General features: G+C 33.2%; 1 protein-coding gene across 9 annotated transcripts in view; it reads right to left on the reverse strand.

Annotated features, from left to right (window-relative positions):
- PTPRK (protein tyrosine phosphatase receptor type K) overlaps window positions 1-15278 on the reverse strand; it is a 557269-nt gene that overhangs the window by 205797 nt on the left and 336194 nt on the right. For all 9 annotated transcript variants that reach the window (XM_032158857.2, XM_032158849.2, XM_032158831.2 and 6 more), the window contains exon 7: window positions 14382-14675. In XM_032158857.2, coding sequence (XP_032014748.1) covers window positions 14382-14675 — 294 coding nt within the window. The remainder of the gene's footprint in view (window positions 1-14381; window positions 14676-15278) is intronic.

Here is a 15278-nt window from a genome sequence, read left to right on the forward strand (position 1 = left end):
TTTATTTAGACTGTGAGCAAGTTTTAATAATGGCAATATGATTTCCTAAATTATTAGTTGGACTATCACATGTAAAATTTTAATTTTGTATAACACAAAGCCTAATAAGAAACTTCATGCAACAAACACCACAAAACAGACCAAGGCAGATCCTGAATACTGCCTGTAGGAGCCTGAGTGTTGGGGATGAGTTAAAACTCCCCTGCAGGCCACAAATAAGTGACTGGGAAGATAGCTACATCTTTGTCTCTACATCTGCGCTTAATTTATACCTATCCATTATACTTATCCATCAATAGATAAGTCTGTTTCTTTGTTTTTACTCAGCAAAGCCTACTTTACTAGGAGAGAATGATTAAAACAACAAGAACAACAAAAACTCATGACATGGGTAATTCCTTTATAATCTTATTTGGGGGGTTAAAAAAAAACTATTGATTTGAACCTGCACTTTCTAAAGGTAATATTTCCTAAATCAATCACTTTATTTAAAATGCAAACAGATCTCACCTGGCATATTATTTACTTGAGAAATGACCTCTTTCTTAAGAGTGCCACCTTGGGAGCTAGCACTGAGAATTCATGGTCATCTCTTAAATTAACAATTGTTGTTACCTTTCATTTTTTTCCATAATAGATGCATACGTTGTCACTAAAGAAGAAGAAATGAAAACGACAATTCCTTCCAAACCACACAGAATTGCAGAGAACATTTAAGCAGTACAAAATTTATCACTAAAATAATGAAAGTAAAAAGGCAGACTGTTTATGTTTCACATCAATCGACAGATTATGAATGACTTTAAAATGCTAGGGTTATAGATATTGCAAACTAGCATTTTTAGACATAAGCCCTAGTAAGAAAGCAAAAAAAAAAAAAAAAAAAAAAAAACTGTTAACACTTAGATTGTGCAGTGATGCATATGGATACACATGCAAATACACAGTTGAGAAAACAATAAAAGAATTACACATTTCCATGAAAAGTTTCCTTCAGTTTCACTATAAGACATTTCTCCCATATAATGTATAATGATGTACCTTACAAAGGAAGTAGGATGAATCTAAACTCAGGGAAGGAGTGAGGTCTAGGTGGAGTAGAGAGAAGAGTGAGAAATGGAAAGAAGAAACACTTCAAGTAAAATTTTACTTTCTTCAATACAGTGGATCCAAAGTCATTTCAGCCAGCATGTCACCACCTACTTACACATCAACTAGGTTTGAGTGACAAAAATTGGCCAAGCCAGAAATGATGCAGTATTTGTCAAAAAGATTGAACTGCACTTTCATGTTAGTACAAAAAACCGACAGTGCATGATTATTGCCACAAGCATGAGGTTGTTTAGGGGATAATGTGAGCACCTTAACAGTAGGTAGTAATGGAAAATGTCTAACTCTCTTTCTTCCCTTTCAAGGCAGGCACTTGTAATATGCCTTGTTATCCTGCCAAACCATTTCTCACTCCAAACTCTTTAAGTACCACCTGTCCAAGCTGAGAATATATTTTTAACTGAGGACATATACAATATTCCTCACTAAAAACCACAATATAACAAATGCGTTACTAGTCCCATGAAAATTAAACTATCATGTACTGTTTGTAATAAGGGAGCAGCTCTGTTTTGCTGTTGTGCTGCATGAAGTAGACATTGATTTCTCTATTATCTAGAGACTTCTGATGATTTGTGTATTAAAGGGCTGTAAGTATGCCCTACTGTTTTATAGAAGAATATTTTTAATTCTGGATGAATTTCTTCATTAGATCAATTCTTGACGTTAAATTTAAGATAAAGGTAACATTTACCCCATTTTAACTTTATTATTACTTTAACTTTATTATATGTATACACGTTTCTGTCAAAAATATGTTTCTAAAAGCTTAGGTTTCCAAATTTGACTCTCTTAGAGCAATTTTCATAATTGAGGCACTTCTAACTCATCTTCTTAAAAAATAAGGGATTGATCAACCAACTCTGGAGTATGTTTTGAAAATCTTTTCACTACACAACTAATAACTGATTTGACTAAGCAGAGCTTTAAAAATGGGCTTACTGGTTATTTACAAAATTATAATTATAAAAATGTTATCACTGAGATAAAAGGAGATCAGCTAAAAGAGTAGAAATCAAATTAACTACCCAGGATAATTAGCATCATACTTAAGGACTGGAACAGCTTAGGGAATGAATCACTAACAATTCTCCCTACCTTTGTTTTAATAATAGGCAATTGTACAGTCATCTTCTTCAGATGATATTTGTACTGCTGTTCTTAATAAAACAACTCAGTCTTGCTGACCTACTTTTTAGTTTATAATAACATTCCAGTAAAATCTGAAAGGGTAGAAACATTTATTTTCTTCTCTTCACTGAAAGAGAGATAGGTGCTTTATCTCCCCTGTGCTACTGAAAATCCTTGAAAGTCTAAATATTTAAGTTTGTCCTACAAAGGCGTCTGACTCGAGGGTTTAAAAAATCGGGGTAATTATTTTTGATCATTGCCAAAACACTCAAGTGTAGAACTTGTTAAAAAAGGTTTAAAAATAAGTTGTTCTAACTGGATGTTGTAGTAAGATATCAAGGTAATACTGAGATGTAGATATATGTATAGTGTGTGTATATATATATACACACTATAGATATATGCATATCAATGTATATATACTAGATATATATGTATGTATATGATATGCACATACATATGCACGCATGTACATGTAAGTATGTGACATGTACATATATGTGGGTACATATGTGTGTATATGACATATATTCTATATCTAGCATATATACATATATATATATATTCACACACACACACACTATAGGTATATCAATATATTCCAAAGAATGGGCACACCAGCACTGCTAATCATTGGGCTACATGCTCAGGTCCTTCTCCTGTCATCCTGTGGAGGCATCTGAAGGGTGCATATACAGCATATGAGCACCAGGAACCACTGGGGTGAGGGACAATGAGAAGTAAGAGAGCAATAAAGGGAAGAATATAGAAATATGCTCAACACACATTAGCTTACTTTCAAGTATGCCTGGGATTTACTGATGAAAACCAACAGTAAACTACATTTGATTCTGCCCTTAGCATAATGCTCTGAGCTACCCATTCTGGGGAACAATTAAAATGCAGCTACAGAAATCACAATTCAACAAACTGATCACACTTCGTAAATCACATATTGAACAAATTTAAATACTTGTGAACACAAAACAATCTGCCACATATTTTTAAGTTATCTCCACGTAAAATAATTACCAGTTTCTGCCCTTGAGCAGGGAGGCTTGAGTAATCAGAATAGTTCATGCAATAAGATACTAACATATACAGTGTAATTTTTCCTACAAGAGTATAATTTCTAAAAATGTGGCTGAAAGAAACTTACTTCAATTTCCAATTCACGGAAATTATAGTTTACTCATGACTCTCACAAGAGGAATTAAATGGTGATGACACTTAAATCTGTATATCCTGCTCTCTGCCCTCTCTATGAACCATAAACCCAGAAAAATAACTGCCTAACCCAATGTCTCATTTCTAAAAATAAGCACAGATTTGCCTTCTAAAATTTTCCCCAATGTTTGAGCCCTTCAAGTTAAAACCTGTCACTATACCTTAATGTTCCAAGCCAGAATTCCCTTCCAATGTGTCACCAAGTTCTACTGATTCTACCTATCAAATCTCTTTCAACACCTGTCTCCTCATTGGAATTCTTATCTCCTCTGCTTCAGTTCAAGCACTGATCAATTTTTGCTTAGACTGAAGTGGCAGCCTTCTAATCTCTCTGAAATTTCCTTTCAGTCCTTTTCTTAAACTATCATTAGAGAAATCCTTAGAAAACACAAATTATTCTAAGCATTCTAATAAACATTCAAGCAATTTATTCTCTAAAAAATGTATTCCCTTACATAAAATATTTTAATGTATTAATTAAGAATTAAGATGAACTGATGGATGAATAAAAAGATGTAAAGGTAGATCAACATGTGATATAGCAAATACAGCAAAGGTAAATTATAGTGGTGGACATATGAGTGTTCACTGTATAATTCCTTCAGATTTCTGCATGTTTGTAGTTTTTAAAATATTAGAGGAAAAATATCTTTAATGAAATGACTTTTAATGTAGTAATGGCTAATATTTACTAGGGACTTCTTATGTGTCATAAGTAAGCACTCTGCAGGAGTCATCTCCATTGATGTGAAGGAAAAATGTTTAATATTGTAAACATGTTTGTGGCTATCCAGAAAGAAGAGGGAGTAGGGAGGGAAAAAGAAACCCTCATTTGTAGCACTCAAAATTTCAGTGGTGTAATGTTGCCACTATGGTAAAAACTAGGAAGAGGTGAGCATTAGAGGATCATTATATAGTATTTCCAACATACAGATAAAATAAACATAAATAACCTCAAGAATAGAAATAATAGTATAATATATTAAAATAACTAGGAGGTTTAAGTGCATGTTCCTTTGTTTAAAATATACTTGTAAATATATATATAAATTTATTTCAAAATAATCATTTCACAACCAGCTGGCAAAATTCCTGCAAATTTAATAAATTGATTGTTAGCTTTAGTACATGCCCAAATAGCTAAAAAATATCAAATTGGGCAGGTTCAGTTATTGATTTTTATTTTATAGATGAAGAAGTGAAACATTACATTAAATTACTTGCACATTAGTAAGGATTACAGCAAGATTTGAACCTAGACTTTACTGGCTCTCAAACCTTAAGATAACCACCTATTTTACTGATTGGCTGCTTGATGAAATTATACTCACATTTTAGAGATGTTTTGTGCACTCGCAGAGCCTAAAAGCACATCTATTATACAGCTTATTGGTTTAATTATTAACCTGCATGTCTACCTTCTAACCATTCTGGGCAGCTCAACACAGAAATGCATTCAGGCAGCCTCAGTTTGCATTTATGAGTTTACACTAGTGCCTGACACATAGCAAGTACTCAGTACTTGTGAGCTACTGTAATCATAATTCTCTAGACTTCGAGTAGCTAGAGAACAGAGTTTTTATCTTAGAATATCCAGTAATTTAGACAGAGTCTGGAATGCAGGAGATACTCATGTAAAAGAAAAGCTTAAAAAGTCTTGGTTGTTCTCCTACAATAGCTGTTTGATATTGATCAAATCACTTCCCTGTTGAGACTAAATGCCCAGAGTGGTGATTAACAAAGGAGTTGGACTTGATTAATTATAAAGCACTTTGTTGCACTAAAACCATGTGATTGGCCTTGATGGTGTCAGTAAAGCACATTGATACAATACTTTCAAAAAGTAGTTGAATAGTATTTGTCAAGAACTTTTCAGTTATGTGGAAAAAAGGTACATTCATGATCTTCACTGCGGTGTTTACAATGGCCAATCATGGGAGTTAGTCCAAACTTTCAGTAACATAAGAATGGTTACATACATTCTTTATATATATATCCAACAGAATATTAAGCAGTCATTTAAAGTGATCGTGATAATGTTCTGTAGAAACAAAGGAAATGGGTTAGAATGATGGCAATTACAATAAGCAGAATATAGAACTGTATATACTTTGTACTTTACAAATAAAATACTCCCAGGCACAGATAAAAATAATAGTGCATTGACAAAAATGACAATAGTTTTGTAAACATTCTAAAATAATGAGTTGTTTTCTAAATTCTAGTTGCAACATTTGATGTGTTATTTTAATATATACATAATTTAAAAAAATAATTTGGGTACATAAGCTCTATGCAGTCTTTACAGAATATGGGACTTCCAGCAAGGGCCCTCCAAAGAGATCAAGCTTAAGGATAGCTAGTTCACCCTTGTCACATTTTCTCCACCTAAACAGAAAGGAGTTGGCTGTTGTAGAAAGAAAACTCTAAATCAGTATCTGCCCCCCACCCCAAATAAAAGCACAACATCCAAACATGCACAATGCACACACATGCATGAAATGCAAAATTAGCTGGAGGAGAGAGATGGAGAAGCAAGAAAGAGGACTCTGGGAACAATGACTCTGCTTTAATATTCTTCACTAATATAATTTTTAAGGTGGTATCTAAATTTTTAAAATTAATTACTCTTAAAAGGAGAGTGTGTACATATACATATATATGCATATGCGTGTGTATATTCCTTGTATTAGCAAAAGATATTATAGGTTCATATGTAACAAAAATATGATTTTTAGTAAATTTTGAGTAGGTTGAATAACAAGACAGAATATAGCAACTGCTTAAAATAATTTAATTAACAGGTAATAATAAACTGCTTCATGATTGCTTATTATTATTTTGTTGTAGTGAGGGACTATGTAGAAGTGGGAAATAATAACATAGCCAAAGAATGAAAGATGAGTTCTTTAAACTCAACTTCACTGAGATAATTTTGCTGAGACAATTAAAATGGACATCACTCAATGATTTCTAGGCCATATCATATGTAGTGACAGCTGAATTTGCACAGATCTTGCTTAGGGTGACATAAAAGACATTAATTTCTGCCCTTTGAAGTTCATTTTTTACCGGGTTCACAAAGTTTACTATAAATTAGAAGACTTGGGATTAGAATTCACTCATTTGCTTTTTCCTTTGAATATGTTTTTTTTTTTCCCTCTGCAGTTTACATTCAGGTTGGTGGAAAGGAAAGAGAATTGAAGAGTTATCCTCCAGCAATTATTAGCTATGATAAGGCCATACCTTGCAGGAAGACAATGAAGACCAGAAAGTGAGATCCTAAGCTGATGAGTCCATGTAGTAATGAGTCAAATTAAATGACGAAAATAATGAGATTCATCCATATGTCATTTTTTTCCGTCAAGAAATTGCAAGAATGACCAACACTCCCTCAAAATGCTAATAATACCTAGGATGGGTATGGATAAGTAAGACCAAAAAGTAATTAAGAAGCTGTCCTCCTCCTCCAACAACCTCTACCAAGAAAATGTGACTGCATTTTATTTCTGTCAGAACCTGATGTAGAGATTTCTTTCATATTTCAAAACAAAGAAAAGAAATCACAATTCAACCAAAGATATGAACAGGGAGTGAGAATTGAAGACAGAAGTAAATTCTCTAGGTAAAGAGAAAGAAAATCAAGAGCAAGTCTATACCTCATAGTGACCCCAATAGCACCATCAAAGAAAAGTCTCAAACTCACAGGCTAGATCTCTTGAACCTGTCTTTGTGACTAACACATCCCTTAGAGTTTGATGCCTGGATCTATGTCTTTAAAATTCTATCTAGGTCATTTTCTTCATCATATCCTCCTGATGTTATCATCATTTAAGACATTATAAATACACCATTTTACTTTTAAAGCCATTTCTACTTCCTGATATCAAATAAAAAACCTAGGACTTGAGGGGAAAGAACATTTCATGAGACTGATGCTGTTATTCAAATCATTTCTACCTGAAGATTTATTGTAGTTATGCAAAATTCAATAAAAACAAATGAAGCCAATAAAAAGAGTACTTAATGATACAGTTAACAGACTCAACATGTGGTAAAGTACTATGAATAAATAAATAAAATGCCTTTCACCAACAAGTCAGTCAGATGACACAATTTTAAGCTGGAAACAACCCAACTCTATTAGAAAAGTTAATTACATTGCTACTGATGATACCACCTATAAGGAAATGTGCCATGAATTGGGATGTATGATTAACTGTACAACCTGCTCCTGAGGTAAAACCCAAAAGGTACTGGGCAAGGCTATTTTATATTTGTTCAACTTTCATGACTCTTATGCTGGGAACTCCTAACATAATAAACCATTAGCAGAATGTATAGGTGTTGATTACCTTATAAGTCAGTCTGTCTCTGTCTCTCTATTTCCATAGAAATTTAGAATAACATTTCTATATTCCCATGAACCCCAGAGGTTTAGAAAACCACAAACAACTTTGATGATATATATTAAAATATGAACTATATCTTTCATTTTAATACCTCCATCTGTCCATATAGATTTCCTATATCTGAGTAGAAAGGAAAGAGGGAAGGCAAACCATCTTTGTGGTGACTACTGCCTAGACATTGTTTTATGCATTATTTCACAAGTAAGGAATTATGGATAAGGCCATGGCTTTGTTCAATGGAAGCATTAAACCAACTCTGTTTAGAAAAATTAATAGTGTTTGGGAAAAATTATTTTTGGTCAGATATTATCCCTCTCTTCTTTGGATTACTGAAGTAGGTTATATTTTTATTGTATCGTTTGTTATATTTTTATTATGGTTATAACACTAGCCTGTCGATTCTTTAAGAGTAGGAATGTTGTCTTCTCAATGTTTTATCTTCTGCAGTCCTGCGTGTGGCAATGAGTACAACTTGGGCGCTCAGTAAAATTTGTGAAATAATTAAACATCTCATCAAATACACAGTAGCTCTTGAATTTGTCTCCAATCTCTCATGATTTTCCCCTCTAATACAATGTATTATACCATTTTTTTCGTGTGTATTAATATTGGACAATGCACATATTTGAAAAAGAAAAGTAATTCAAACAATAAAGTTATTCACTTATAACATATCTTTAAAATCCCCTTATAAAAGCGACCTTCCTGATTATTATGAATGATGATATTTTCCAAGAATTTATGGATTTCCTATTGCCGATTTGAAATGAGAAAGATGCTGTAGAGAAGACAACTATCTATCTATCTATCTAGCTAGTTAGCTAGCTGTAGAGAAGACATCTAATTATCTATCTATCTATCTATCTATCTATCTATCTATCTGCATGTTTTCATGATCTGCTTCTAGTCCTTCCTTAGCTTCCAGAGATGGGATGATCCTTTTACAAACAAATCTAGTAATGTCAGTCTGTATCATACAAACAACTAGGTAATCATGTTAGATTATGTTATTATCCATAATATATTCTCTTTCTTTTCTAATAACAGAGCAAGATTAGTAGACATTCCTGATGAAATAGTAACCACGGTTTCTCTCAAATTTGCAGTCTACCTGAAAATTAGCAGAATGTATAGGTGTTGATCACCTATACATTTTCAGAAACCCAAAAATATCATCAATGTTTACAAGGAGGTAAAAACATGCAGTTTGCTCTCATTTTATTCATTTCATTTTGCATTTATTCTTTTTATAGGTCTGGTCCCTAGTGACTTCTAGGAGCTTAAGTGTGAGACATTGGTTGTATAACTTTGAAGAGCTATTAATTAACACAGCACTGTTAACAAAGAAAGAAGCCAACAGAAGTTTTTTTCTGAATAAATATTTTTCAAACAGAAGTATTCTCTATAGAATCTAAAAACCAAAAGTTAGGTTATTATTCACAAAAATGAAATCTAAAATGAAATTTTATTCTTAGATTCCCAAGAAAATTGAAGAACTGCTTCCATTACTTTTCTTATGGCTTTTTACCTTTAGTTTTTTTTATTTCAATAATAATAATAGCATTGCCTTTTAAATTTCTTGCTCAAAAACAATACAAAGCCATGTAAAAATCATATATAAGAAGCTCATACATTCCAAAAAAATTTAAAGCAAGCATTGTTATAAGCCAACAATTTAAATCAAATAGTAAGTCATCCTTATATTGTGAAACTGAACCAATTCTTAGAAGAGTTGTTTATTTTGTTTTAACCTCTAGGCTGAGTGTTAATGGTTACTAGTCTTTGTGACTGATAACTATCTTAAACCATAGTAAAAATCAATATATGGTACCATTTTGCTGATGATGCTATAGACTAAAGGCTAAAATTTAACTTTTCACTTTGTGGTTTCTGGTATATGCCTGAGTATTATTTTGTTTTGTTTTTCCTTCCATTTTGGATTTGGGACAAGAAAAAAATCCATTTTTAGTAAATGCTTACTTTTAAAATAAGACAGTCTCCTTTTCACTGCTTCACAGATCTAACTGTTTCACTGAAAATTGCCAAGAGCATTGAACTTCAATATAAGAGTAGAGAGTAGTTTTCCCAACTGCATAAATGTATTATGTTCTGGACACTCTGAACTATTGACCTTCCCTATGAGAGAGATGCTGCTAAAATGTCAGTTAATCATAAAGCAGTTCCACAATGGGTTACCCAGAAGCAGAAGGCAATTTAAAAGAGCAATTTTAACATGCAATCGTCAAAGCATGCAACACAGACAATTTCTGATGATGGCATATTTTATTTCCATTTAATAAGAGAAAGAGAAACTGTATTTGCCTAGCTTCTATACCAGATGGTATACCCAGAGGAAATAGACACACAGAAAAAAAAAGCAAGCATACTTTCTCTGATTGTTCACTGGAGTTTCTGAATTACTTCCCTTTTAAGACAAATTAAAAATTTATGAAGTACCTGAAGAAACATTACGTAAACAATAGCATAGGTCAGAGTATAAAGTAACAGTGAAATAATCATACCCCTCAGGTTCCTAGAGAAGCATGAGGTAGGCCTCAGTGGCTTCAGCCACTGTAGGCTGTAATTACCACCTCTCCTAAGTCAGAGACCCTGAAGCAACTAATTGCAGTTACCAAATGATTATAATGCACTTTGGAAGGAAAACAAACAAACAAACAAAGAAAAAGTTTTGGCAACCAGACAGGACATTTTCAGAAAAGGATAAAATAAAATACTTTTACACTTCAACTGTTTAAAGTATTTAAAACACAGCATATATTGGAGAGTTAAGCACTAATCAATTGGGCTTTCAATAAATGTGAAGTTGCAAATATGAACCTATGTTTTCTCAGAGAATAAGTTAGCCACGCAGACTCTATTTTTTAAAATGTACATCTCTTCCAGACTTTACTTGTTGTGCTTTTATTTACTCATGCTATACTATTATAAGAGGAAGAAAAATCACCTATGATAGGAATAAGAGGAATAAGTATTAAGGCCATTAAAGTCTGAGAAAAGGAGTTGAGGTCCATCTGTCTGATATTGGACAAGTCACTGTTTTGTTTTTGTTTCCTGAGTCTTAAATTCACCAACTAATAAGTGAGAAAACAATATATCTCACAGGATTGGTGTGAAAATAAAATACCATGATACATTCACTTCATATGTTGATTCTACAGTAGCATTAATCCATACTTGGCCACAAAAAAACCTACATTTTCATTTGAAAATGTAAAATTTATTTATTAATATAAATAGGGAAAAACCTTTGTATTGACTTGCTGGAAAATTAAATAATTTTTCAAATTAAATAATAATTTGACAGATTTCCATCAAATAAACAACATTTACTATTATCAGAAATAAAAGGTCGATGCCTCAAATACCTTAAAACGGAATTTTAAAAACAATAAATTGTAAGTAACTTACTTTTTGATTGGTACTTATTTTTAAAGCCACCTAGTCTAATATGCAGGGACTATTAAAATAGCTACTTCAAAATTATCAACATTTATCCAATCAGATCATATTAATGGCAAATTCTACAACTGTAACATGGAATAGTCCCAGTCCTAATTAAAAAAGAATGGTTTATAAATCTAGTATTCAGTTCCTCTTATAGAACCAGTATTTAGGCATGCAGAATTTAACAGAATTAGATGGTAACTTCCTCCAAAGGTTATTTTTGGAGTCTCAAAGGTATTTCCCAAGATTATGAAGCATTTATAAGTTTTTGCACTCTGTACTAAAATTCAGTTAATATCATAGTTAACATAAACTGTGTTCTATTTTGTTGATATGAACTTCTGGGCTGAGGCCAGTAGTGGTATTGGTAATTTCAAGTCTGGGGGACCTGAAATTTGGGGAAAGGTAAATGGATCTTAAAGAAGGGAAGTGGATGGACATACATCATAATTCTAACTAACACTGACTCTGTATTTAATTATACTATATATCAATTATGTTCCATTCCTTTTTATAGACTTTAAAAATTAATACAATATATGCTTCCATAAGCTTCTCTTTCTTTTCTAATAACAGAGCAAGATTAGTAGACATTCCTCATGAAATAGTAACCATGGTTTCTCTCAAATTTGCAGTCTACCTGAAAATCTAGTCTATAGGTACTTCCCTCCCCAAAAATCTTGCAGACATACTTTATGAGGACATTAATTAGCTATAATAAACATGTGTGATAAAGATTCATTACATGTGAAAGATAGTTTTAAAAACAAATAATACTGTTGGGAGTAAAAGTATAAGGGATTGAGCCTGAAAGCATTTTATGCTACAAAGAATACACAAATTAAATGTTTCTCAGAAAAAGAATCAGATAAAAAGACAGTATAATTCCAAAGTATCAAGACATTTTTAAGTTAGAAAGCAGCTATGGGCCAGGCACGGTAGCTCACAGCTGTAATTCAAGCACTTTGGTAGGCCGAGGCGGGCAGATCACTTGAGGTCAGGAGTTCGAGACCAGCTGGGCCAATATGGTGAAACCCATCTCTACAAAAATACAAAAATTAGCTGGCCATGGTAACGCATGCCTATAATCCCAGCTACTCGGGAAGTTGAGACAGGAGAATTGCTTGAACGCAGGAGGCAGAGGTTGCAGTGAGCCAAGATCGCGCCACTGCACTCTAGCCTGGACAATAGAGCAAGACAAGAAAGCAGCTACGAGTGTAAGTTAACTGTCCTCATCCCCTCTCACATAGATAAGGCTATTCTCAGAATAAAACACTTCAAAGCACTTTATAGTAATATTTTTACTTAAACAGTCCAAAGTCCACTCAGAACATAAGCATGGGGATAAATCACTATTCATTAACATGTTTTTATCCACTTAACATAGCATAACTGGCTTTAAAACTCAATATTATTTACATGCAAGCTCCATGGCTTTCACATCTGGAACCAATTTCAAATAATTCCTAATGTGGTAATGCTAATTTTTTAAAGACCTATTTTGACGAAAATAAAAAAATAAAGCAGGTGAGATACTTAAAGTAGTTTGCGCGCAGGAAGTCAAGAGGGAAATCACTGGAATATCAAATTGTCAAAATTGTTACAATTTATATATACATTATAAATGTATGTACATGTAGAAAAGTGTAATTTTATTAGAAAACATATATATGCAATATTCTTAGTAAAATGGACTCCATAGTTATTTTTCACATTAGCACGGGATATTAATTTTGGAATAGAGAGTGAACTAACTTTTAGTTTCCAAATTGCTTCCTCTTTAAATGATTTCTCTGACTAGTTGAGATTCTGGGGTCAACTTGCCTCTCCCTCAGAAAGTTTACCTTCTATCACAGAAACAATTTGTCACGTGACCATTTCATAGACATACAGAATATTTGAAAAGCACATAGACATACAGAATATTTGAAAAGCAAATTGTATGATTTAGGCTGGGCCATGGAAACTTACCCAACATCTTCTAGCTTAAGCTCCTTTTCAACCACCAGATAAATGTACATGGCAATCAGCAAATTATTGGACTCTCTATCATCTAAGTCTCAGGCTAATAGTTGAGAAGTTAAATGTCCTATTAGTGAACATCTTTCAGCAGGAACTTTTGATATATAAATATTATGCTGGATTTAAAAATATGTGTTGCAATACATCAGGTAACTGAATGGGTTTTGCTTGGATTGTAGCTCAGTACTCCTGGTGGGTAGCCCAACAATACTGTCAATGATAAACAGATGCTCATGAAACAAAAGACAAAATAAACACTACACTAAAAATGTACTCAAGTAACTTAGATATTTAAACTTTTTATTGGCTTTTAATTGATAGCTAACAATTCCTCCCATTATAACATGGTCAAGAACCAGGATGTCTGGTTATATATAATTTTTGAATTTTTATTTTTTGTGTTTTCTCCATATGCTATTATTTTCACTACTCAGTTTTAGTCATGAGGAAGGCAATAGAAAGGCTTAAAATGTAAGGAAAATCTCTCTGTGTTCTGCAGCTGGGTGTCAAGCTCCTGAGGTAATCCTCAACAACAGCACATGCTGAAGAAAATAGTTATCTCACCAAGGCATTGTCCAGAGTAACTTTTCTTATCCATATTGTAAGATGTGGCCTTTACACTGACTGTAACAAAATTACTGAGGGAGAGAATTTCCACGTGGTAAAAAATTATTCGGTATTTGCTTGAACTAAAATGATCTGTTCTCTCAATACTACTTTCAATTACAGCTATCAGAAATCTTTGGACTGAATATGTAGCAGGCTCACCAAAATTACCATGCCAAAAAAGGACTCTAGATTCATAATAATAATGGACTGAGAATAGAGAAGCACTCCCATGTCCTCAAATCAGTCAAATTATGACATAAGGTGATGATTTACCTAATTCATTGGAACTCTTAATAGTGCGACTATATCATATATCAAATAATGAGAACCTTCAACACTGCGTGTATTAATGCGTCTTATGCTAGATTCCTTCACAAAGTAGAATGGCCTGCTACCCAGTCTTACCTGCGCATTTTGTTCTGGTGATTAGTGGAGGTCCTGGGAGCCCTGTTCCACCTTCACCAGGTCTTGTAAGTAGAACTCGGATCTCATATTCGGTATCTGGATCTAAATGCCATAATTTGTAAGTTGGAGCATTGACTGCGTGGGTTTCTGTCCAGGATCCTGATGTCATTCGGTACTCTACTTCTTTCAGGATGATAGGACCATCGCCAATGATTGAGTTGGCATTTAGTTGGATCAGCAAATATGTAGGACCAACACCAAGCAGCTGAGGAGGAGCAATGGGTCTTGGCGGTTCTAGGAGAGATGAGTGTGCACTTCAATTAGTAAGATTTAAAATAATACATAGATGTATTAGTGTCTAATAAGGCCTAAATGCTTAATGGATCATTTATTAGATATGCATAATAAATACTTTAAAGAAAACTAGAAGATGCATGATCTGACAACTGTACTTTTAAAGAATATATCATTTTGCAGGTGCATATGACCATTTTAATATAATTTTTCCTGTATTGAAAACACATTTTTTCAGATCACCTTGAAAAGTCACAGTATACAAAGGAAATAAAAAAGAAAATATTTCGATATGGATAGCTCTAATGAGCTACTAAGAGAGTAGAGTTGATCTTTGACAATTTATTTCATTCACAAACTATGCCCAAGAGGTATTTTTCTTTTTGCTTTCCTTGTTATTTCTTCACAGTTTCTACAGATGAGTAAAGGAAGAAAGAATAACATAACTGAACTCAGAAACTGATGCCAGGTGCTAACTTGCTTCTACAAACCTGCCTCACAGTGTGACAAATTTAAATTTACACCTAGGCACAATCACAAATCACTAAACATCACTGCTCTTTGGGAGCAGCATAAGGTAAGGCAATTCACCAACTATTAAAC

This window comes from Hylobates moloch, unplaced genomic scaffold (genome assembly GCF_009828535.3).
Source record: "Hylobates moloch isolate HMO894 unplaced genomic scaffold, HMol_V3 SCAFFOLD_2, whole genome shotgun sequence".
Taxonomy (NCBI): Eukaryota; Metazoa; Chordata; class Mammalia; order Primates; family Hylobatidae; genus Hylobates; species Hylobates moloch.